At 38.2% G+C, this 25,992-nt stretch overlaps 2 protein-coding genes across 6 annotated transcripts in view; one reads left to right on the top strand and one right to left on the bottom strand.

Moving 5' to 3' along the window:
* Positions 1–18,665, bottom strand: part of IFT88 (intraflagellar transport 88) — a 41,838-nt gene extending 23,173 nt beyond the window's left edge. The window contains exons 1-18 of one of the 5 annotated variants that reach the window (XM_064409260.1): positions 18,410–18,665; positions 17,689–17,782; positions 16,646–16,708; positions 16,467–16,523; positions 15,583–15,636; positions 15,158–15,221; positions 15,012–15,081; positions 13,963–14,053; positions 12,781–12,885; positions 11,631–11,733; positions 10,869–10,983; positions 10,539–10,770; positions 10,015–10,085; positions 9,236–9,322; positions 6,643–6,742; positions 2,297–2,383; positions 1,515–1,701; positions 829–937 (exon numbers count right to left, since the gene is read on the bottom strand). In XM_064409260.1, coding sequence (XP_064265330.1) covers positions 829–937; positions 1,515–1,701; positions 2,297–2,383; positions 6,643–6,742; positions 9,236–9,322; positions 10,015–10,085; positions 10,539–10,770; positions 10,869–10,983; positions 11,631–11,733; positions 12,781–12,885; positions 13,963–14,053; positions 15,012–15,081; positions 15,158–15,221; positions 15,583–15,636; positions 16,467–16,523; positions 16,646–16,708; positions 17,689–17,778 — 1,685 coding nt within the window. In that variant the 5' untranslated portion in view covers positions 17,779–17,782; positions 18,410–18,665. Of the gene's footprint in view, positions 1–828; positions 938–1,514; positions 1,702–2,296; positions 2,384–6,642; positions 6,743–9,235; positions 9,323–10,014; positions 10,086–10,538; positions 10,771–10,868; positions 10,984–11,630; positions 11,734–12,780; positions 12,886–13,962; positions 14,054–15,011; positions 15,082–15,157; positions 15,222–15,582; positions 15,637–16,462; positions 16,524–16,645; positions 16,709–17,688; positions 17,783–18,287 lie in introns of those variants that run through there. The other 4 variants (XM_064409258.1, XM_064409259.1, XM_064409261.1 and 1 more) reach the window with 4 other exon arrangements.
* Positions 18,666–23,985: 5,320 nt separating this feature from the next.
* The window catches only part of CRYL1 (crystallin lambda 1), a 50,746-nt gene continuing 48,739 nt past the window's right edge, over positions 23,986–25,992 (top strand). Inside the window, exon 1 of the mRNA XM_064409269.1 lies at positions 23,986–24,142. Coding sequence (XP_064265339.1) covers positions 24,003–24,142 — 140 coding nt within the window. The 5' untranslated portion in view covers positions 23,986–24,002. The remainder of the gene's footprint in view (positions 24,143–25,992) is intronic.

Here is a 25,992-nt window from a genome sequence, read left to right on the forward strand (position 1 = left end):
TTTTTTCACATTCTTCTGCATCCTACCTGACACTGAAGAAGCTTCTAAGAATTGGTGGAAACCAGTTTTACAGAGCAGTGGAGCAAAGAAGATCTTCCCCAGATGGACACTTGGGCCATTTGTGCTGCTGTAAAGGGACTATGCATGGAATAGACATCAGAGCCCTTTCATATGTTTGGAGGTTACTTATTTTACTGACTAGAATATATTTTTATTACCTACACTATTCCTAAAAGTGTAGTACATCAGCTGGAATCTGTTTTGCCTTGGGGAGGATTTTTTTACAGTTTGGACATCCTCAGAAGCATTGTTAAAGAAGTTCATAGTTTAGGGAATCACTGGTGACGTGCAAAGCCAATCTCTTCCCTCAGCTTTTCAATCTGTTGAGCTTTTGCAATGCTGGGAGACAATTTTCTTACACATACACTAACTAATCTGAAAACAGCTTTTAGAACAGAACTTCCTATTTATTAGCTATATAATTTTTTTCTTAAATCTTTCACTTAATTGTGTTTACATCTGCCACATTCATTTCATAGCAAAACCAGCAGCATTTTAAATATTCCATGACACAATTTAATGCTGAGTGTAAAACTAACCCCTGCAATGTGAGCAGTCTTAATGTTCTTCACTTGCTTCACTGGAAATATTCAATATGGGTTATGTTCTGGTCTCATTTTTCTCACAGACACCAGATAATAAATAATTCTTACTATAATGGACACCATAGTAAATTTCTAAATCACCTTGATATGATTGAAACACGTATTTCAGATTAAATGAGTTTACTAAAACCACCATTCCTTATAATAATCCAGAAAAAGATACATGCTTGCTAGCTGGTAAAGGACTTGGGCACTATTTGGAAGGATTGCATGGAGTTTCAGAAAACAATCCAAAGCTTCATCTATCCTGTTTAACTTCTTGTAAGCTAAACCTAAAAAATAAAGGTTACAGTATTAATACAATGAAAAACAGATTACTTCAGTATATTAACTGCAAGGATAACCAAGAAAAGCAAAAGAGGAACACAGTACTTGGAGGCAGCCTACCTTCCTTGACTTTAAAAAACTCTCTATTTGTGAGAGCCATGCACAGAGCTGTTATCAGCCAGCATGACCTACCAAACTGATAAACACAAGGAACGAGAACCCAATCAAAGACCAAGAACTTACGTAATCTAATTTTTTAAACAAGATGAATGAGGGAAAGACAAGGCTTTTAAAGGAGAATGACTGATAGTTTAATAATGCTGAAACTGGTATCCTTTCAGCAGGTAGTATGAATTTCTTCAAATTTATTAATCAGCAATTACTAATTGATGTTGTTAGCACTGGGAATTTTTCTGCACAACAGACAGTAGTATAAGTTAATATGTTGCCATAACATAAATTACTCAATAAAGTAATAATAATTCACACATATTTCTGTAAGAAAACTTTCAAAGACAGATTCTCAGAAACACTAGTGTTACCTTCAGTCAAAACTAAATCACAATAGCACCTGTTACTTACCAAGATTATAAAGTGCTTCAGTACATAAGGAATCATTCCTGAGAGCTTCCTTATAAAATTCAGCTGCTTTTTCACAGTCTCCATTTGCAAAAACAGTATTTCCTTTGTTAGTCAGAGCTGCTGGATTGTACCTATCAGAATTTACTGCTAAATCTGCATAGTTAGTTGCTTGTTCCAATTCATTCCCCTACATGAACAAAACAAACATTGTATTAGTCATTTGTCAGCTAATTTTCTTGCAGTTCCAGCTTCTTCCAGGAATTTCAGGAGATTGAGGATGAAAAACTACCCCACTACTCAGTCCTAAAATACTTGTAATATATAAGGTAGATCATCTCTTTCAAGTTGCCACTCTGTCCCATTCAGTCTGCAAGCTCTCTCTGTTGCAATAAAGTAGCATTTTTTTTTTTTTTTTAATTTTAAAATCCATATCCTACAAACTTCATACACAAACACACCTGCCTAAGCTGCCTATTTCACGTGTTCCTGAAATTCAGCCAGGGTTCCCAGGGCCGATGTTTTAAATCCAGCCACTGAGCTTCTGCACAAATCCAACTGCAAGCATGTTTCTGTGGCCTGGGGCTCAATCTCATTCTTCCCACCAACAGCATACAAAGGGACCTGATCCAAATTTCAGTTGGTGTACCAGAATAACTACTCTGAGGTGCAGTTTCCTCTGGTTTACAGAGATTATTTAGGCAGACACAGAAATTGCTACAAAAATACAGAGGTTGCTACATAAACCTCAGTTCTTAACTGGTTTTGCTGAAGCAAACACTTACCAAATAATAAAGGAATGAAAGGTTTGTTGCAGCTGCACTCTTTACTCTGCTATCCTTTTTTTCAAACATTTTCAAAGTCTCCAGTGCCTAGAAATAATTTGGAAACAACTTACTTCACACTGAAGTGAACTTTTTCCAAAATCCTTTCAGAAAGCATTGACAAACTTCACAGTAACAAACAGCTGAAATTATCAACTCATATACTCACACACATGATAATTACTAGAGCTTGTAACACACACTTCGGAGCATGTGCACACAAAATCATATCTGTATTTATACAATATTCATTTTTATCACAATATTTCAATAATGTTGGCTATTTATTACCTATCCAAAATTTAGATTAAATAAGGCTTCTGTGAACTCCAGCTGACAATTCTGTATGTACAAAACATAGTGTTAGATGATTTGCTTTTAATCTAGTCAACTAATGAAAAGTCTCATGTCTATTTTTCTAGTTCTTTAAGTGAACACAAATGAATTTACATAAAATCTTTATTAAAAAGCTGAAAAAGAACACACTATATAAAAAATACCATGGGGTAGGACTGGATTTCAATGTGCCTTTGTTTCGTGTAATAAGATGATGACAACTGTCTAAGTTTAGGAAGTACTCAAATGTGAAGCTTGAGGCCAGAAGATTTTTTTTTAAACTGTAACATGAAAACTGAATTTCATAAACTTCAAAATAAACATGTTTATAGACAAAAAAGAGCATATTTATAGCAAATAAACTACAAAAACCCCTCTGATATAAAAGGCAGCTTTTTCTTTTCATTGACTATGGAATACATTTGTAACTGCAGACTAAATTATTAAATAAACCTGTCTCCCTTATGCTAAATATTTATATTAACAACACAAACTGTTAGAATATCACAGTGAGCCCAGTTCCATCATCTATTACAACACAGATGTGGCAACCACAATTTAACCATCAACATTAGCAATTCAACTTTCCTTCCTCCTTTGCATGAAATCTTTAAGCTGCTGTTTACATATCAAAGCAAAAGCACGACACCATATGTCAAATGCCAAAACAAACATAAAGGGAAGTTTTAATTGTATGTCATACATAGTTTTCACAGTTACTCTACACAAAAACAGCAACTGTATTAATGATGTGCAAAATGATAAAATATATACAGCTAAGTGTAGTTCACAGATTCGGTCAACTACATTCTACCCAAGAACTATGAACTATTAATGATCCTAATATTCTTCTAATAGAAAATTCTTTAAAAATACACCAATTTCAATCAAGAAAAGCATTACAAAAGTTAGGCTCTAGATTTTGTGGTCTCAGAAATGTAAGAATTGTAACTACGATACTTTTAAACTTTTTATATATATATATATATATATATATATACTTGTGACTTTCTCTAAGAAAGGAATAATCCCAAATATTGCCAGATGTAACACTACTATATCTGAGGTACTCTACTCTTAAGCAAAGATTTCCTTCTTCATGGAATTAACTTCTGGATAATTTAGAGCTTTACAGTTCAAAGTTACAACCAGAAATGGATTTTCAGAAAGTATCTGATTTATTTACTTTTGCTTGTACTGCTAAATGGCACCTTGGATGATAAAGACCTGACAGAAATGCCCTTTTCATGTATAACAAAAAGTTCATATGATTCTGAACTCAATTTATTTACTGGTAAATTATGTTGTGGGTCTCTTGAACTACTTCAGCAATTATGAGCCCTAGGATGAAAATCCATAGGCAATATTCCATTTGTCCTTGTCAAGTAGTACTGCATCATCAGTTGTATTTAAAAATTTCTAAAGAAATTCTAACTTTTTCATCCCAACAATAACAATTACTTAGGTTCAACAACCAAAACACAGGCTATCCAAACTATTCTTTGTGAGTTGCTTCCAGTGTATCTAAATTATTTGCTTATAGAAGTTAAACTTCAAAGCAGTTTGTCTGACTCCAGCAGGCTGTGCCAGAGATGTTACAAGATGCATGGCTAACATGCAGAATTTTGTTTTTAAATTAATTTTCAAAGTTTTTCTTCGATATTAAAAAAAATTCCAAGTACTTTATACACACAACTAAACATAACTTGTCATTTTCCTTTGAATTTTATTTTATATTTTTTATGTAAGGACTATTTTAAAATAATATATTCATTATGATGAACCCATACAGCCCATTGTTGTAACAGGAGAAATCTATTTCTATGTGGGTTTTGTTGTTTTTTTTTAAAGATGCAATAAAACTTCAGGCTTGGAACAGAGTATTTCAAAAAGTTTCCATTCTTGTTGTTCAGCCAAAGGTGTGTTGAGCAGTTGGTGAGTTAGGAAGTATATGAACAACAGACAGGCAGGGTGAATGTAAATGTTTGCTGCAGTTCTATTAGAAAAAAACAAATATAAAGATGCTCTGCAGTCACCATTTTGCAGTCTCACTCTACTAAGCTGTTCCAGTGCAGGTTAAAGGTCTTCTGTCACAAAATCCAAGCAAAAGGGTTCTTCTCCCCTTACTCCTAACTTCCAACAGATTTCCCTCTCCCTCCATTGAAGTACTCCACAAAACACCAACAATCACTGTACCTTATTTTATCTCTAAGAACTAATTTTAGGGTTTTTTACCTATACTGAACACTAACTGGAAATCACAAAAAATTACCATTGAAACAATAAATTCTTGAGATCATGAGACTTTTTACCCACCTGTAACATTCTCACCCTTCAAAAGCTATCATCAGTAAAGCTACCAGATTTGCCCAAATCTTTGCAAACTCTCAAACTGCTTCCTGATCTCAGAAAAGGTTTCAATGTGCTGGTTTTGGCTGGGATAGTTAATTCTTTTCATAAAAATTTGTAGGGGGCTCTGTTTTGGGCTTGTGCTGGAAACTGTTGATAACACGGGTTTAGCTAAGCAGGGCTCACACAAAGCCAAGGCCTTTTCTGCCCCTCACCCCACTCCACCAGTGAGTGGACTGGGGGTGCACAAGGAATTGGGACAGGACACAGCCATGACAGCTGGCCCCAGCTGACCAAAGGGAGGTCCCAGACAGCAAGGTGTCATACCCAGCACATAAAGCTGGGGGGAGAAGGAGGAAGAGGGGATGTTTGGAGCAATGCTGCTTGTCTCCCCAAGGCACCATTATGCATGGTGGAGTGCTGCTCTCCTGGGGATGGCTGAATACACCTGCCTGCCCATGGGAAGTGGAGAATGAATTGCTTGATTTGCTTGTGTGCACAGCTTTTGCTTTACCTATCACACCGTCTTTATCTTAGCCCATGAGTTTTCTCCCCTTTACTCTTCTGATTCTATCCCCCATCCCAGCAGGGCAGGGAGTGAGTGAGTGACTGTGTGGGGTTTAGTTGCCAGCTGGGGTTAAACCACAACAGTCAGACATGCAGGATAATACAGGATAACTCTCTTGCTGTATCTACAGGGGAGGAGAAGAGGACAAGACAGACAGGAAGATAAAGAGCTGCTCAGAAAACCAGAAAAGCTTAAATATGAGAAGTAAAAGCAGGCTGAAGTTAAGAATGTGGCCCGGTGTGCATCCCTCCAAGATTTGGGAATGTGAATGACCTTAGAAGATGATAGGTATCCACACCTTCAGCTCCAATTTTGCTGCATATGATCTACTGTATTTCTTGCCACTCATGAACAGCTAGGGATTGCTCTATTCCTTCTTATTTATGAAGTATTCCTATCACTGACTGTACCAGCCAGTGCATTTTAAAAGAAAACCTGCCAAATCCTTTCAGATATCTGATTTTGTTTTTGATCAGATGAAACTTTTTTTCTAACTACTCATATTCCAAATGAAGCCTGGTATGTAATGAAATTACAAGAGAGCCAACTAAAGTGTAAGGACAATTTACAGTATTTTAGGGAATGCTGTAGTACGTGTGGAGCAGCAAAAATACCAGAGCATAAACAGTAACTATACATAGCAGGTGCAGCTGCATTTATTCTGGTACTACAGCCAACCTAATTGAGAGAAAGATTCAGCTCATATTAATGAAAACACCCCCAGGCTGATTAGCACAGGCTTTCTAGGCTCTATTGACTGTACTGACCTGAGTTCCATTAACTGCAATGACAGCTGGGACACCCAGTGAAGAAACCTACACTTAGGTTTTGATTTTAAAATGCACTGTATTCACTCTAACTTCCACGCACAAATTTAATTTAGATAAAATTTGTCTCTTGCCAGTATTTTTATAAAGTTATATTACTCATCAGCACCAAAATAATTATTATTTGCACAAATCACACGTTCCCTTGCCAAAAAATATGCTGTGACTAACAAAGGTATCTTTGCAAATACAGTATTGACAAGTACTAATGTGAAAAATTACTATACCTGGTTAAAATTCTGTTGCCTCAAGTAAGTAGTGGCTTTATTTATTTCCAGATCATTGGCTAATTCCACATAGTGGGAAGCTTTCACTGCATCAACACACCTGCAACAGAAAGCAAGCCACAAAGATAAACAAAATGCATCTATGCAAATGCCTCCAAGTTACTTTTTTTTTTCAGCTAATTTGCTTTCCAAACTGAATTTTCTTAGCTCATCTTTCTTCGCAGTGGCAAAGAGCACTCTGATTAAAAATACTTGTAAGAATATTTCAGTCCTATAACCTACCCTAATTGTAGTATCTCTGCTGACTCTTGTTTAAGTCAGCTGCCTAAATATCACTTTATTTTCTATCACTGAGCAATACTTGATGTCAAAAACTGACTAAAATCATTTTTCAAGCCATTTTCTTTGGCTACATCCTATAATGTGTTTTTTTCAAATCAGTGAATAAAGTCAGAGACTACAGACTGTGTCCCTGAGCTACATCATAATACTAATCAAGTCATAATAAGTTTTATTCTGGTCATTCCCCAGTAATTTGTGCCTTAGGGTCTTCTGCAAAAAGAGTGCAGAACAGAAGGCAGCAGACAGTTAGGATGCTCACTCACAGCCACCATCTTCCATGGTTTGGTGTCATCTGCTTTCAGCTGCCTGATCATTTAAGTAAGACCTTTATTTATTGTACACATATCCTGTTCTCTCAAACATTTGGAAAATAGGCACAGTAAATCAACAACTTGTGGGATGCTTCCTTGACACCTTCCACTATTTTTTAACTGGTGGAAAGCCACCTTCTTTCCTTTTAATAATTGGCTATATTGTCAACAGAAGTTTAATTCAACAAACTGCCTGCTGTAATTGGCTTGGCACATGGACAGTCTTTAGACAAATGACTTTTATGTTAGAGGAAAAGTTGTAATAAAAATTGGTAATTTCTTTTTTTTATTACAGATGTCTTTGCAACATCCAAAAAGCATTTTCAACTGTCAATTTAAACATCTTTTAACCATAAAATGCAACGAGATCTAACTACCCAAGTGTTCTTTATGAAATATGACAGAATAGTCCCAATACTCTGTCACATTTTAAGTAAGGAGTTATGAACTTTAAGGAATATTTATTCCCACTGTATTTCTCTAAATAAAATGAATTTGATTGAAAGTACATTTTATACTTGGAAGACTCATAATAAAGTTAATTATCAGAAAAACTTAATTATCATAAAAACTAAGCTCAAGCTGCTGGTAAAACTTCTTCATTGGGCTTCAATGCCTCAGCTTAAAATAACAAAGAGTAAATCTGTCCTGATACACAAAATCCCACAGATTTCAGCAGAAGCAGTTTCATTAGTCAGAACACATTTGACAGTGTGCTACTCTATGACAAATATCCTGTGGATATCACTAAGAAAACGGAGTATCTGACAACCTTTTCCAGTTTTTCTGAACAATAAACAATAAACAATATACAGAGCAAACAAATCTGACTTGCTCATGCTAACAAATCAGAAAACAACAACCTATTTTTTCACAAGACATATTATTTAAATAATTCAGAATGGCAGAAGTAGAAAATGATATTATAATTATTATTAAACCATCAAACACCACCTTGTGGATTCTAGCAGACAATACATGTCTGTGGGAGAGATTGTATCCTGTTAGTACAAACAGCTTTCCTAGTGAATTCTAATTATAGGACCTGCAAAATTTGAGAATAATCCTAACAGGCCATAAATACCAAGTCAAGGACAGTCCTCTTTTCCCATCAAAAATTATTAATTGCCCAAACACTAACATATATGTTAGTAATATTGTGCCTGCAACACACAACATTCATTTGCATGCATACTATTCTCCAATGCTATTAAAATACAAAAAATATCAAAGTAAGCCCTTATAATAAAAAACTAAAAAAAAAAAAAAATTTGAAAAACTTATGTTATTCTTACACTGTCATTACAGGAAGTGTGTCTAATTGAATTTGTTTTAAAGAAAAGAGTATTCTGCTGTAGAAAATATCACAGAAAGCAAAAGCTAAGCTGTTCATTGAAAAATAAAGTCCAAATGATAAACTGTATCAGCAGCCTATCATGGTGTACACTTGTATAAGTGTTTTAAGAAATGGTAGATTAAGTTTATATTTATAATCATTAAGTTAATAAATGAAATTCAAACAAATCTTTTTTTAAAATTTAGATTCCAGTATTTTATATAACGACTCTATGGAGTGATCAAAATTCTTAAACACCCCAAGTCTTCATTATCCCATCTTCAACCTTAAAGACAAGCAATCATTGCCTTCCATATAGCATTTGTCTGCTGAGACTTTTAAAAGCTTTTCAGTTTTGAATTGGAACTTTTTGTGTGAGTTCAGAACACTGCAAAATGTGTTGATGTGTGATGATAAATTACTTTTTGAGACAGAACACACTCTAATGCTTTGTTATGTTAGGAGACAAACTGAAAATAGCCTGGTCGCTGTTTAAGATGCACAGAGAACTGTTTCCTAGGCTGCTTCCATCTCTGAACTGGTTTCATAACCAACACAAGAGCTGACACAGTTTAGACAAAAAGAAGCCCCACTAGACTCTTACCAGTCATAGCCTACTGCAAAAGATGTCTCAATTGCTGGTGCAATGAGTTTAGCAGCTGTCATTATGTATTCCTCTGCCAAGGACTTCCTAAAGGAAAAAAACCCACAAAAACACAACATAAAAATATGAAAGAAATTCTTCACTGTCAGGGTAGTGAGGCACTGGAACAGGCTGCCCAGGGAAGCTGTGGATGTCCCATTCCTGGAAGTGTTCAAGGCCAGGTTGGATGGGGCTCTGAGCAACCTGATCTAGTGGGAGGTGTCCCTGCCCATGGCAGGGGGGCTGGAACCAGATCATCTCTGAAGCCCCTTCCAAACCAAACCATTCTATATCTGCATACAATTCTACGTCACCATTTCAAAAACATGTATAGAAAAAAAAAAAAAACCAAACCAAAATGTGTTCTGGCTTCTTCCTGCACTCAGTACAAATCTCAGAAGCCAATGCAATCAGTTCCCTGTTACCACTACTCCCCTGTATCTTGATTAAGCTCTTAGTTTTTTCTGGTTTTCTTTCACTGCACACTAGCTGTATTTTTTAAAAATCTCAAACGTTGCAAGTTTTAAGCAGTATACCCTATAACATTTGGGGTAGATACTCTACTTTAGGGCAGTACACTGAACTGAGTGATCCAACTGGTTCTTCTGAGCATGTTCTTTCCTAAGAACTGGGAGGACACTTTTGTAACAATAGCTGTGGACAGGTGACAAGACTGATAATCCTTCCAGGAGCTAAAATTCAAGGCATCACAGTCAAGAAAGAACAGAGTCCACCATTACCTCTCACGTTCTATTTGACTTAAACTGTCATTTTTAATGGCTTCAATCAGTAGATTCGTATGTAGATCATCCTGGAGGGGGACAAAACAACTGCAAATTATATCAGTATACAAACATTTTATTTACTTTATAGACAATATGACTGCAAACACAAATTGATGTAAAAAAAATAGTCTATAATTTCACTTACTTTCTACATTTGAAAAAGTTAGTTTCAGTTCAAAGCAAGTTTTCTAACCATATACTCTGAAATTTGGCATTACAAGTACTTCAATACTGTTTTTCTGCTCAAGTGTGTTGTCACAGCTCACATTAAGGTTGTTAACAGATATAGTTCATGTCACATACATCAGACCAGGAAGGGTGAGTTCGCAGTGAGAATATTCTGTGCTTAAAAATAAGCATTCACTGAACCACTTATATACACATCAATTTCCATATTCAGTACAGTCCAAGCATTGAGTATCTCTCCCTCTTTCTCCTGATTTACTATGTAAAGACAGTTTATTTTTTTTCAAACTTACATTTAATGAAATGTATTTGTCTTCATAATCCACTTCCAAGGGAACTTCGATGAGGTTTTTAAAGGCTTTCTTCATTTGCTCACCATTTCCAATAGCAAAGTAACACAGGATCAGGTTGAAGCCTGCCTTCAGGTTTGGGGATATGTTCATTATTTCTTCAAATGAAGAAATGGCATCAACGTATTGGCCTGTTTTAATAAACGCAACTCCAATATTTTCCATTATTTTTATCCTAAGTAAGAAACCAGGTTTAGGTTATATTTTTAACTACTAAATCATACTGTATCCAAAACTTGTATTCCATAACCATGCCTCTGAGAAGAAACTCACCTCATCTGTTTGTGGGAACTAGTGATCTGGTCTAGAGCCATACGGTAGAATTTGATAGCTTTGGAATAGTTCCGTTGTTTTAAATATATATTTCCCATATTTACCTTCAGTATACCTATCAAAAGGAGTCAATGAGTTACAACATTTTAAAAGTGTTTCAAAGTGACAGAGTAGAACAACTTCCTAGTAAATCTGTCTCCATTATAGATTGCAATATCCCTTTAAAATAGCACTGCACAGAACTGCCTTGTGTGAGTTTAACTCGAGAGAGAAGATGAAGTAATGATGAAACCTAGAATAGAACTATCACGTAAGATAGTTATTAGTAAGATGTATTCTGATTTTGATTTTGAATTGAGGGATTAAATGGAGATTATTTATAGTGCTTTCCAGGAATACAGATGCAAATCAGCATCACCAAATAAAAAAACACTGTCGGAGTCTCAGAGATATGCAAAATACTAAAAGAAGCTTTCAGGAGAGAAAGGCCAAGTCAAAAGAGAAAAAAATAGTACTAGAGAAGACCACATAGCATGTGTGGCATGATAAAATTATGTATTTGTCTTTATGTTTAGCTTAGTCTGTGGAAAGAAAAGACTTCATGAGTAAGAATAACTTAATGTGGTTTGGCTCTCTGAATCAGAGATTATGAATATCTGTCACCCACTCTGAGTGGCAGACATGAGGGCTCAGTTCTGTATCAGCACCATGCAGATGCAGTCCTCACTTCAATGCCTGATACCACTTTGGGATACAACCTACCTCCATTGCTGAACATCTTATTCTTCACTATAACTTGGTAAGTAGTCAGTGCTTCAGCATACATTTCGTTAGCAACATACTGACCGGCCAGATTGAGGAGAACCTATAAAAATTGGAATTACAGATTTCAAGTTAATTTTAACTTGGAACTACTGTCTTAACCACTTGTAAGCTTCCCATCTTTAATGTTCCTTTGTTCTTGCAAATTGATATAGATGAAACAAGTTTAAAAGCTCCTTATTCTAGATAATTCTTTTATTTTTGTACATAAATTACTAGCATTCAAAGTTATGCTACATGGCCTTAGACCTAAGTAAACACAGTGCTATAATACAAAGTTATTAAAAAAAATTTATACAAGATAATTCTCAGAAACTGTGTGCAATTTATGACTCCCAACATATGCAAAATGGTCCTAATGCCTGTGGTCACTCAGTTTAGAAGGGGAGAATCTTTCCAAACTGCTGTTTCACAACAGAAGTTCTGTTGGTGTCAGGTAAAATAGCTCTGCATTTTTTCCACAGCTTTACTCTGACCTTCATGGTAAAATTAATTACCAGGTCTGCCTAATTCAATATATTAATTGTTAATAATTGTCTCTACAGCACTACTTGGAGTATGAATTAAAATATCTGTCAAGCATTTTTATGCATGTTGTATGCTTTTTTTTAAAAAAAAGTTTACGATTTGAAAACCAGAGTGTAAATCTGGATACCTGCCTTAAGATTCAGAAATACTACTATATTCTATTTCATGTAACACATTCTCGGTCACTTTATGGTTCAATTTAAAGGCAGCATCTTATCTTTCCTGTTTTGTTTTCTCCTCTCAGCATATTACACTCTCTAGGCTATTTATTTCTGAAATACAGGGTCTGCATCTGCTATATTTTGATTTGCAGGTTTTATGTGTGAGTAAATATCTAGAATACATATTCATGGAAATTCTTCTCCACTTAACGTGGACTACATGGTTTCTCTGGCATTTGAGATTGCATGGGAATGGACTTGGTGACATGAATGGATCCCCTCTGTACACTGCCAGGAGCATTACAAAACAGACACACACACACACTTCAGGAAACACTGACATTTCTGCTCAGGAGGTTTTTTAGCAACATTTCAGTCACTGAAGATTTCTAAGCACTTACTGTGTAAGTGAGGTCTAAGTTGATACTTTCTGGAGGAGCAATTTGTTCACGCTGCCTCAACAATTCTCTTTCCTGTCTTCCAGCTTCCTTTGCTTTCTCCAGAGCCTTGAACAAAATACTAGAATTTAACAGTGCCTTGAATCTTATAGACTCAAGGTGATGAAAACACATTCAAAACAAGTATGAATGGAATATACTCATGTCTATTTTCTTTGCTTTACAGACTGCACCAAATGCTTGAAAAAAGCACTACAACTCACTGAGAGTTTTTAATTAGCACTAAGCAGGCATCCAGTTATCTAAGTCTGCTTAGCTGTGTAATTATGTACCCAGTTATAATTCTCTGCAGATTGGTGTCAATATTCTTTGTACAAGTAACACTTTGGGTCTAGCAAGTGCCATTAGCAGTCCTGTGTGCCTCCACAAGGGTACAATGACTAAGAAAGTAATGGTTACTACTCAAGGTGGCTATTTGGAAGCCAGTGGTAGGTACTTCAAGATATAGTTTGATTCCTAGTCCTTATGATAGGAGGCAAATCCAACTTGGCTATTTTACAGATAATGAGTTCATAACTTTGATGACTTTTTCAGAAAAATTTATATTCTGCTGGACTTGCCAGAAACAAACATCCTATAGGATGTCCTCCCTTGGAGTCATCTGACACAATCTACATAAGAAACAATCCTTTAACATCAAGAGCATTCTTGACCATACATGCAAGAGGCTCAAGAAAAACTAAAAAAATACGTTGGTTAATTAGCCACTATTCAGCGGCACAACAATGCTCTAGTATCCTCTATAACAGAACAAATACATTCAAACTGTCTGTTGGAAATAGTTCCTTATCCTTGGCAACCTTTGATCATACACAGGAACTGTCAAATGCTAGCTAGCCTGGGCCAGAGCTGTGCCAGTACAACTAATCCATCAGACCCATCTGAAGAGGTCAACGGACACAGGCAGAAGGGAATTTTTGTAACACTGAAATCTTGACAAATATATATGCCAGAAATACAGCCCCTATTTTTTTCAGCAAAGCAAGGTATCACTAGACTACAGAAGTCATAATAAATTTAGAACTAAAATTATCTTAATAATTTTAAACATTTGATTGTAAGTCATTTTGAAACATCTATCTATACAAATTACAGCAGAAATGAAGTAAAATTCAGAAAAACTACCAATTTCAAGTCTCCACAGCTATTGGCAACACAGCTTTCTTCAACCAGTTCATTCACTTTTTTTTCCAACTGCCTCATCTTCTCTTCTAAACTAAAATAAAAATAACAACAAAAGGATTAACACTAAAGTTAATGTAACTGCAAACACTCAGCTTTTACACATTATATTCTCAATAAAACAACAATATCACAGGTCACAACTAACTGGTTTACCCATCAAAGAAAGCATTGTGTGAAATTATGCCTAGAGAAGGTAGTCCAAAGATATCGCATTCACACCTTAATTTGAGGACAGAGACCTAAGAAAACATAAATCCTGTTACAAGAACAGTACAGACAGGCAGATTCCACAAACCAAATTTTTTCAGGAGAAGTAACTACAAAATTGTAGTTGATATGAGCTTTCATATCAAACACTAATGAAATGAAATATCACATTAAAAGCAATTAATTGAACCTTTATTTGCATATATAATTCTACAGCACTGCTTGCAAATGCAGATTAAAACAAAAAGTTGTGGTTCTTCTAGACTTTTCCACTACTAAATAACCAAACATTTCAGTAAGATTCCCTATTCCTGTATAGCTTTACATTTGGGGTAAAGAACTTTGGTTGGAAAGTTCAACGATTTCTGAGCAAAATCCCCAACACTGGCACCAGCCTGCAAGTTTCAGCTCAAGTACTAATCTCAGAGTGAACAGGAAGAAAGAGCAGGCAACTTCCCCCAAGTTCTTCCCAAAGAGCTGCAAGAATCATGGTGTTCCTTGCCTTTCATGGTCTGCACAGCTCTGTGTAAGTATCACAGCATTTGTGTGGCAACAGCTACACCCAGGCTGCTGAGCCAAGTCAGAACCAGAAATCACTGAAATCAGATGCTCCTGAAAGTCAGCCAAACACATGCACAAATGTTTGTGGCATTATTCCACCAACTTCAGAGTTTGGCCCCTCAAGGTTTTTGTACCTGCCTGGATGTTTTTAAACTCTACACACGGCTGGTTTTCTGTTGCTGTTAATGCTTTGAAGGAATGGAATGCAGAACTAAACAAACCTGTCTGAAGTTTTCTTTTCCAGAGGTGAAGCAGGACCTCTTGCTTGGCCAAGAGGGTCAAATGAAGAACCTGTAAAATTAACAGAGTACTGAAAACTGTAAAATAACATCTCCCTGTGGCAGCTGATGATTTCTACAAACCATACCTCTCACAGCTGCTTTAGTGTAACCTGCAGCTTGCACTGCTGTCATTGGTCGAGAAACTCCATCCTCAAATAAAGAAGAAGATACATTAAAATAAACTCCCTAAAAATTATGTTGTAGACAATACAGACATAATTATATATTTTATATATAATTTTTATATATTCCATATATATTCTTTTAATGACAAATTGTTAATTCCATGTTAGTAAGTGCCAGAAAATACTATATTGTTATTGCTTCCAAATCAAATAAAACACAGGTCACTACATTCATGCTTTCTGACAGTACTATGTTCAAAAAAGGACAAATTAAAAGTGTAGTAATTTGTATTAATTCAATGAACTTCTAAATACTTGTATCTAACACTTATCAGAAAAATTCGTTGTTCCAAATGAATATAAAATGTAAATATTGGAACTTTTACCTGTATAGTTCCTGTCATAGGTCTTCCCATGGATGAAGTTAAAGTTGTTTTTGACTACAAAAATAAGTTGTTTGAAATTGTCATTCACAAAGCAGAAGAAGCCTACATACAGTCTTCTCAACAGTAAATTTTAAAAGCTGAACTAACTTTCACAAAAGTTCATAGCAAACTTCCCATTTATGTACCTCATATGCAATATACTGCCAATTCCTGGCAGACTTAAAGATGCTGAAAACTTCAGTTAGCACAAATTCACAACAAAGGTTTTTTATGCACTTGGATAGTTCCATCAGCTCTTTTAAAAAGAAATACAAAGAAAATTATCTGAGGCAGCATACTTTCTATTATTAAATTATTGAAATTGCTGCTTTGGAATTGAACAAGTAATTTAGACAAAGTACTTCAGTAAAATTCTGTGTAGAGCTGATAAAATCTGTCACTGTATTAATCACTTATGCTGTATTTCCATGCAGATTTATTTTATCAATACATCGAAGAACACAACCAACTTTTTCTGATTCAACTAGAGATGTTTCAGAGCCCACATTCTTCAAGACTTGATTTCACCTTAACTTCCAGAAAACTTTCACAAGCCCAAGTAACAACCTATTCAATCTCCCCTGCAAGTGAAACCAATTAATACCCTGGACTCTAATGCCTTATGCAGCACAGAAGATTTGCAGCATGGCTCAGGAGAAAAGAAAAACAACCAGTAACCATGCCTTGACCAAGTGCAAAATTGTGAATTAAAACCAATGAACAGATGCAGTTCATTGCAATGAAAATCTTACTTTAGAAGGGCTCACTTTGTGCACGGAATTAAACAGTAATTTATATTTTGCAAATTACATTTTCATTAAGAATAAAACAGAACAAAAACCTGCCCCAAATCCAGTAGCTAGAGGTCTTGGACTTGATGTACCAGGAATTTTGGCAGTCACCTGGGTGGGAAAAAAAAAGAACCAAACAAAAAAACCCTGCCAATTAAAACCTGTATGTGTCAATTATTAGTGTCTACATAGTAAGAGCTACACTAATGCTCAGTGTTTTAAAAGGTACTTACAGGGGGTCTTCTTCCATGACTTGTTTTTGCTGCCTGTTGAAAAGCTACATCATTTTCTAAATCCTAGAAAAGATAAAAACATTAACCCTTTTAAAACCACAATTCACAATTCCACAACCCAAACTCACAATTCCACAACCTTCAGACGACTGAAAGCACATTGGTAAGAAAATCAAAAATTCTTCACAAAATACTTGGAAGATAACTGAACAACAGGGTTTACTGACAATAAATTACAGTTACATTATTTGTCTATCTTTTTTGGTATTTTAGATTAGGAAATGTAAAAACTCATTATTTTCTAAAAACACAGAGGAAAGAGCTGAAGTCATAAAATATAACATGAATTTCTTTTTCCATCCAAATGCTCTTAGCAAATACTTACACTCTTTTTGAATTTTGACATTAACAATTGCAATGCAAAACATTAAAGCATCTCCTGTCTTTCAGGTCCTGCAGCAACTCCCATGAATTGGGTACTGGGATTTCACACAAGATGCCAAGTCTTGCTAGTGGGTTTGGGCCAAATGACATCACTGGAGTGTCCCAACTCCACCAAACCAGCAGTTATCCAAAAGTGGTCTGTAGGGCTACTTTAAGACAGTCCAGATGCTCTACCCAGTTACACAGAGACCTGCAAGATTCCATTTTACTCTGAGCTCCTCCAGCAGCAGCACAGTAGGAAACCAATGACCTACTGACCACTCAGGAGCCACTTTTGTCAGAAAACTTGCTGCTGCACACAGCACGGGAAACACCACACTGAATGTGCCTACAAATAATTATAATTTTATACTTCAAAAATGCTAACCATTACAGCATCTTAGATCTGTTGAGATCTTCACAAGTGCTTAGCTGGAATAGCAAGCTACCAAAGAATTAGCTATTCAAATAAGAAACTTCAGATGTTTCTTGCTAAATAAAGTAAATTTCACTTCAAAGCAGTTGTAAACTTGTATGTTATTGTACCAATAAATTCTTATCTTATACTTCTAAGTTAAAATTCTACATATGGGAAAGGTGGGAAACAGCAAATATTTTACCTCTGTGTCAAACATGGGATTATAATCATTGAAGCCAGAATAGAGATCATCTTCATTACTCTCAGGAGCCGTTTGCACATTCTGCATCATTTTTCTGTGAAACATTTAACATGCCAAATGTTATCTCAGTGGTTTTATATAAATATTTTAAAATGCAAAATATAAACAGTAATAGTTTGATTAGTCATAAAAACTGGGATTCATCTATAAACAATATTAAATTGCACCATTTCATGGATTTATATTTTTTACACTTATACCAGTTATGAAAATTGTTTTAAAGGTATTTATCATTAAAACCAAATGATAGTAACAGGTAATTGCATTATTGCTTCTAGAACGATATCTGTCCACTGTCAGCTAACTCATGTTTGAGACAACTCATATTCTAAAGTTAGTCTTTATAGGCCAAACCATAGTAGTTAGTCTAATGAAATGTATTTAATCTTGCTTTGAACTTTCCCTTCCACATTCTGAGACCAACATAGCTACAGTTATTAAGCCATTTCAATTAAAACGGGTTTTAAAAGCTGGCATTAAAGAAGCCCGGGTTCTTAGTCTTCCTCCACCAGTATTTCCCTGTCTAATACGGTGCGTTCCCCTGGTGGCCTTTCGCTCACGGAGGCCACACACTGAGGTGTCTCACTTTGCCTGGCGACCTGTTTTCATAAAAACCTCAAGAAGGCAACATTTGCTTTCATCGATAACATGAAGTACACGCCCTTCAGCAAGCAAGCCTCAGCCAGCACGAAGCGCACGGTTCCTGTGCAGCGGCAGGATGAGGAGGATGTTCCCCGTCGCTTCCCCGCCGTGCGCGCCGAGCCGCTCCCGGCGCGGGTTCCTCCAGCGGGGACCCGGCGATGAGCCCCGCAGCGGGGGCGGCTCCGGGCACGGGAGGAACGCGCCCTCAGCTCGCCCGCGGCCCGCTCGGCGCTCGGGGCCCGGCGTTGCCCGGGACACGGCGGCGCTCCCCGCATGCACCGCGGCCGGGCGGGGCGAGCCGCGGGCGGGGCCGGGCGCTGCCGGAGCCGCGGCCGTGAGGGGCGGGCGGCGCGGCCGTGAGGGGCGGGCTGGGCCTCGGCCCTCGGGGTAAGGGAGTGCCGCCCCTCGCTCCTGCCAAGTAAACGGCAGGAAAAGTCCGAGCGCCTGAGCACGTGCTTAATTTCCAATCCAGTCGCAATCGGAAACGCCAGCTTTTCATCCAGTGAGCTGAGAAATGTGCTCTTAAAAGTGAAAGGCTCAATAAAAAAATAAAAGGGAGTTGTTAAAGTTGTTAAAGCGTCCTGTTTGCCACGGCCTAAATTTAAAAAAATTAAAACCCCTAATGTCTTATAAAAAGATGATTCTCCCTGCCATCTCTAGGACTTTCTCTTGGTATTTTGGAAACCCTAACAAGTGTCAGTTGTTTTGCCCACGGCAAATCATTTTACTCTGGAGAAAGTTTCCTATGTCTAAATGGAGAACAGAATAGAGAAGGGATCTCTGAACATGCCTACAGTGGTTTTGAGAGGGAAAACATTTTATAAGGCCAATTGTAACCCCTACGGCCTTATGCCAATAGCATAAGAAAGCTGCAAAGACAATATACAATACAGTCAGAACACCCTTTTTATGGTCAGGGATTGTGCACATTTATGCAATGTCAGGGTCTCCTGCTGCTCACCTTTCAGCCTCAAAGTCCTTTCTGAAGAGATAAGTGCAGAGAATGAGTGAAAGGTCTTTCTACTCTGGCTCCCAACAAGAGAAATAAAGATAACATAAAGAATTATGAAGACATTATCACTTCTTGCAACTGTACTTAACCTGTTCACATTCCATGCATGAACCACTTTCACCCAGAAACTTGAGACTTGTGACCTTTGGACATGGGAATCTTTATACCTGAATTTTCTGGAGTACAAGTGGTTTACAGAGTAACAGACTTAGGCTGGGAAAAGTTTTCAGCTGCATTGCTTGCCACAAATCATAAACTTCAGCATAAGAAAAAGATATACATTTATAGCCCCTATTTTCCTGCCTGTGATTCCTCATATATAATTGAACTATGGTTTTTAGATTTTTCTCATTGTCCCCAGATGCATTAATATGTACCTGAGCAATAGGTAGATTGTGTGGTAATAGACCTAGCTCTGCTATCCAGCTTGTCCATGTTGGGGACCTGGTGCCCAGCACTATGCTGATGTTTCAGCCCAAATTTCTAGGACAGTGAAAAGAAGGCACTGTGTCAAGGAGGCAGTGCATCTAATTTGTAAATGAGGTGGTGCCAAGGCAACCCTGGAATCTGACCATGTTCCTATTGTCAAACTTCCTTACCCTCCAAAACTGGGTGTATACACTCCGACTGAAATGGCCCCTGGCCTGTATGGACTCTGACCACACTGGGAACATGCCCTGGCCCAGGTCCTGAGACCTTGCATTCCAGCTGATACTTCTGACATACAAGATTATGACAGTCTCAATGACTTTGTTCATGTTTTAAAAAGCTGTGTCAATCGACAGGGTTGTTTTATCAGGTTTTTTCTGGTGCTATGAAGTATAAATACATCTTAATATATTAAGATTTCACACAAGCCCTCAAAATCTCAGGGTCCTTTGTGGCAGCACAGGGCCTTACTCATGGGTTGTGATCATAAGACATCATCTAACAAGATGATGCTACAGTAAGAAAGCCTGTAATGGTGTAAGATGATGTAATTGTCTTTATTGGCTAAATCCAGAGGGCGACCTAGAAAGTGAAATTGCCAAAAAAAAAATCTAGTCTAAGTAGCATTGTATGCTTTAAATTCCTGATAATTTTAAGTTGGATTAAACCACGACTGTCACTAAATGCCCCGTGTCAGTCCTCTGACTGGCATCGAGTTACATACTTTTGAAGCTAAAGCAAACTGCTAATCTGATGAGGTTTTCCTTCAGTCATTATTCAAGACATCAAGTACCTGATCCAGTGAATTCTGTGAAAAGTTAGGACAGATTAAAGAAACCATGAAGCTATATTCTTAAATAGGAACTTCTTTACCTTTCAATACATGGTGTATCTGTCTTTTTCCAGCAGTAACTTTGCAAATAAGGACTCAGACAAACTCTTCCAGGACCTACTAATTTGGGTTCAGGGGTTACTGGCCACAGTCTGCCTGTTATAATTGCTGTCAGTGTGTACCTTTTATAATTGCTGTTAGTTTGTACCTTACCCTTGCTCTGCCAGTTGAACTGTTCATCTGATCAAGCACTGATCGGTGTTTTTCTGAATTGAAAATATAATTCTCCCACTGTAATCTTTAAATAAGCAATTTTCTAGTAGTGAATTCTGGACTGACCACGTCTTCGGGATTTTCTGCTGTCATGCAGAAACCATTCAAGCAGCTTGACTGTCACAAACAGTGAAGCTGCATTTAACTGCTCCTCAGGGAACTAATGCATCTAGTCAGCATACAATTTGAAAACAAAATAAACCTCATTATGAATGATACATATGTTACAAATAATGTATATAGAACTGTGGACTATGTGAATTGGAAGGGATCCACAAGAACCATCAAAGTCCAGTTTCTGGCCCTGCACAGGACAACCCAAGGATCACATCATGTGCCCTTCTTTGTTGTACCATATGTTGTAGTTTGGGTTTAAAATGCATTTGCAACAGGAAAATCATCTTCTTAACAGGTATCTTTGCTATTGAACTATATAATTCTATCTAGTTTTGCTGAACTGTGCTTTAGTAGTATCTACTTTACTACTGTTTATTTTTTATGCCTTCAGATTGCCTCTTTAAGAATCGGCATTTTGACAATATTGGTCGTATTTGCATCAGGCCATCTGCACTTTGAAAGATCACCCAAATTAACAGCACAAACTATGAACAATAATTAAAATGATAGTTTTAATTTTAACATCATTTTAATACAACCACTAGTGATAACACTGTGCAAACCATTAGTTAGAATTCTACAGAACAGCAATGAAGTTATTAATTAAAGCTATCTTTTTAAGTCATTATACTTCACGAACCATTAGGAATGTAGTAGCAACAGATCATAGTCCATTACCAAATAAATGTACTTGCTGGTTGCTCTAGTGAACAAGTGATATATTAAACAGATCTAATACTTAACAAATGTGAACTATGCCTCTGTTTTTATTTCACACTAAAAGCTTAGGCTAGCAGTCTTTGTATTTTAAAAGCATACCATTCCTTTCTTTTCTCCAAGGGGGAATTCACATCTTCTTCATATTACACATCCCCAAGGCTCAGAGTTAGTGAGAGTTATTTCCCCTTGCTTATTTCATGACCCTTTTATACCACCCTGCTTCTCCCCTGCAGTAAATCCACCCTTCTGTGGCCAGTAGCAGATTTCAGCTCTGCCCGTGGGGCAGCAGAGGACCACGCTCCATAGAAAAAGACTAAAAACATAGAGGGATCAACTATGCAGCTCCCAACACAACTCAAATCTGCCTCTACACCTATTTGACTTTGAAGAAAGAATACATACGCTGGTGAGTGCATGCCTGCTGCCAGTACAAGCCCTACTTTTCATTCCCTAATGGAGCCCAAGTCCTTTCACCGTGTTATTGGTTGGTTATGGTTTTTGATGTTTTTGGGCTTACAGCACCTTCTGTCCTTTCCATGTGAATTGCAATAGACAGAGGAGAATCACTGTCCCTAACTTGTGGAGGCTGCAAGAACTGGGCCTAAACCTCTTATGCTGTTACACAAAAATTAAACTTGTACTTTGTTTTTAAGTCATATTTTCTTCCCTTGACTTACACTTCTGAGAATTTAATTATCTATATTTTCTTTTCTTGCAAACTTCTTTCTCCTCTTTTGATTGAGTTTCAACCTACCAGTGTGTCTGACCACTGCAGATCCTGGGGGATATGGCTGCAGTCATAATCTAATTTTGATTAAATAATGCAGAGCTATGGGGCTTGGTCACTAATATATGGATAATAATAATAATAATAACAATAATAATAATAATAACAACAACAACAACAACAATAATATATTTCAGATTTCATTGCCATAGACTTTTTTTGTTCATCCCCAGAACTAAAAGGTCCTGTAATTGGTTTTATCACAGCTATGATTAGCTCTGAAACCCTTGCAGTAACACTCCGAACAGAGCTTTTAATTCTCTGAATCCACCTGTAGATCTGCAGTGGCTTTTGTCTCTTAGTCTGTTGCTGATCACAAGTAAGGTATAAATACATGTCTCAGCATGTCAAAGAGTATTAAAATAGCTGATAAGTACTTCTAAGTGGAAGTGATGGTAAAGTTGTTCTGAAGACCATTTTTCTCAAGCCCAGGTGACATTACTTTTATGTTCTAGGAACTTACCATTTTTTCTTTGAAGTAAAAACCTGAGTTCACAAAGTAAGTATGCATTGTTTGCTTCAGTTATGCTCTGTCTATACAAAGGTCTTTGTGTTTAGAACATTTGCCAAGTCATGCCATTTTGAAATAATCTTCAAAGGAGCAAAATTGGTACTTGCTAAGACCTTAAAATGGTTTTCTACACCAGCCTACATAAGCCCTGAGCAGCAGAACTGGCACAGCATGCTGCACTCTTCTGTCCCACTGCCTTAAATGTTCCCATGGCCCAGTTTACTGCCACTTTGCTTCCCAGCTACTGGCATATCTCAGGTTACATGGGTGGTGTTAAGGTCAGGAAGCCAAGGAGATAATAGTTTGGTTTTCCACCTGCTATCTGTTGAGCGGTCTTCATTAAGCCTTTAGGAATATACAATTTTGCCTTCTCCATCTCGTTGTTGAATGTGATTGGAATTAACAAAGTGCCACTGAGTGGGCAGATGTACCAAATTATTATGTTGAGCCTTATTTATTTTTCTTGGAAAGCAGAAGAAATGATAAGCTGAACAAACTTTCAAATGATAATCAAACAAAGGTTCACCGAACTTCATCAGTAACTATCAAGCCTTTCTTCTGGGATCGAATGTATTACTTTTCAAATGTTTGGCTTTTTAATAGAAAGCAAGAAAAAAAACCTATTTATTGGATACATTAAGAGTACATTAATATCATATTCGATATTAATCAAGCATTTTAAATGTTACGTTTTCTCTCCTTGCCCGGGGGGCGGGGGGGGGGGGCGGGACCGGGGGCCGCGGCCGCCGGAGCCGCCCCGGGCCCGCCCCTGGCCCCGGCCCCGGCCACGGCCCCGGGGCAGGCTCGGCCCCGGGGCAGGCTCAGCCCCGGGCAGGCTCCGGCTCGGCCCCAGCGCCGGCCCCGGGCAGGCTCAGCCCCGCCCCGGCCCCGGGCAGGCTCGGCCCCCGGGGAGGGGGCGGCCGCGGAGCCAATGGGCGGCCGTGACATGGCGGGAGCCGCGGGCGGGGCGGGCCCGCACGGGGCAGAGGTGGCTCGTCCCGCTGCCCATCCCGCATCTCCCGGCGCGGCGGCCGCAGGCATGGAGCCCTCGCAGGTTGCCATTATCGGCAGGTAAAGCCTCTCGTCGCCCGCGGGCGGGGACAGCGCCCCAGGGAGGAGGTCCCGGCGCGGCGCCTGCAGGACGGATGCCCGCGGCGTGCGAAGGGGCTTGGGCGCCGTCTCCCGGCTCGGTCCGGCCTGCGGGGAGGGGGTCTGGGCACTCGGTGTCGGGTACGGCCCTGCCTCGGCTGTCCCCACTACTACTGTGTCAGCGAGGTGCTGGCTCGGGGCAGGCGGTGGGTTTTGCCCAGCCGCGGGGGCTCCTGCTGGATCTCGGGAAATGGGGGGATGCACCTGCTTGCCTCTACTTAGAGTGCCTTTGTTTAAGCCCCTGACAGCTCTGTGCTACTGTAAAACAAACAGCAAACAAACGTCTTTACCGAAGGAAGTCACCCTTTACGTCTGAAAGACTGCTGTCCCTTTTCATTGCAATGCCCTGTGTGTAAGCGCAAGAGAAATCCAAGCACAGCTTAACGTCCCGATTGTCAGCTTTGTCGGGAAACTCCTAAGCTGTTCTTAGACACTCCCGAAGTAATATTGACTTGCCACAAAAGCCAGCATTATTTCTGGCTTGTGTGGGAACGCATTGTTTCATCCTCTCATTGAGCTGAACCTAAAGTTCTTTACTTGAACAAGAGTCAGGAGGACAGAGAAAATAGGTTCAGGATAGTAACCATGCCCTGTGCACCATTGTACCGTGGTGCTACAAGTGTGGGCTGGAGCCAACTTTGTTAGTAAGACCACTTGAAGCCTCAGGATGGGAGTTTGGGTGCTGCTGTATGACGCTGACCAAACTGGCTCCTGCTGCTGGTACTCAGGGAAATTTTGTTCACTGTCAGTGTGTCTGAGGAGTCAGGAGAGCTGTGGCTCTTGTGGCACTACTGCAAGTTTTGGTAGTATGTGTGGAAGTTGTGTAAGAAGATTTGGTTGTTAATACTTTATCTATCATTGGGCCCAAAATGACAGTGTTTAAAAGTGCCAGAAGGCACTGTCTTGGGGTGAAATATGCTAACATCAGGTTGTGATGATGCTGTCAGGTACAATGCAGTAATGATGCAGGCCTGATACCTACCATCGACTTCCTTTGTGTGCCCTGCGGTTCAAAAGAAAAACCCCACAATCCTAGGAGCCTGTATTAAAGTGGAAGAATTTTCTTTTTATGCTTTAAGGAAATTTAATTTAAAAGTGCTATTTAGAGAGGTTATGCTACTTTGTAAAGATACTGGTAGCTCAGATATGCTTATGTCAGGTTGAAGTGATTAAAATGGTTTTACTTTATAAATACTCGTTAGCCAGGGGGCTACAGTAGCTGACAAACCTTGACCATGCCTATTCTGTAAGTTTGTTCTGTTGCATGCTTCAGAATTGATGAACCCTGGGCTTACTACAGAGTAAGTTGTTTATTTTTACTTTTAAGTGGTAGGTTTTGAGAGAGACCTCACTATCTGCTTAACAGCAGTAAATGTAAAACTTCACTTTTTCTGTCCCAGTTATTTCCACTGATTCCTGCTATTTCCTGAAACTTCCTGTTTTGATCCTTTTTTAAAAGATATAGTTAAACCAAAGGCTGAGCATGTTCCTGTTTTTTCTTCCTTCTTTTCTCATCTGCGCTATTACTTTATCTCTGACTTTTGCTCCCCTTTTAATCTTTTATTGATGCCCTAATGGCATTGAATTTTTCAGTTGTCAGACATCACTAAAGTTTAATGCTGCAAATACAGTGATCTTGGAAGTGAGAGGAAATGCATGGAATTATCAAAACCCCCGCTGTAACAGTCATGGATATTGAGTTCTGATCTTGTCTCTGTTATGGATTTTTTTCATAGTTTTTTGTGATTTCAGGTTACTTAAGCTTGTGACAG

The sequence above is a fragment of the Passer domesticus genome, chromosome 2, assembly GCF_036417665.1.
Source record: "Passer domesticus isolate bPasDom1 chromosome 2, bPasDom1.hap1, whole genome shotgun sequence".
NCBI classification, from domain to species: Eukaryota; Metazoa; Chordata; class Aves; order Passeriformes; family Passeridae; genus Passer; species Passer domesticus.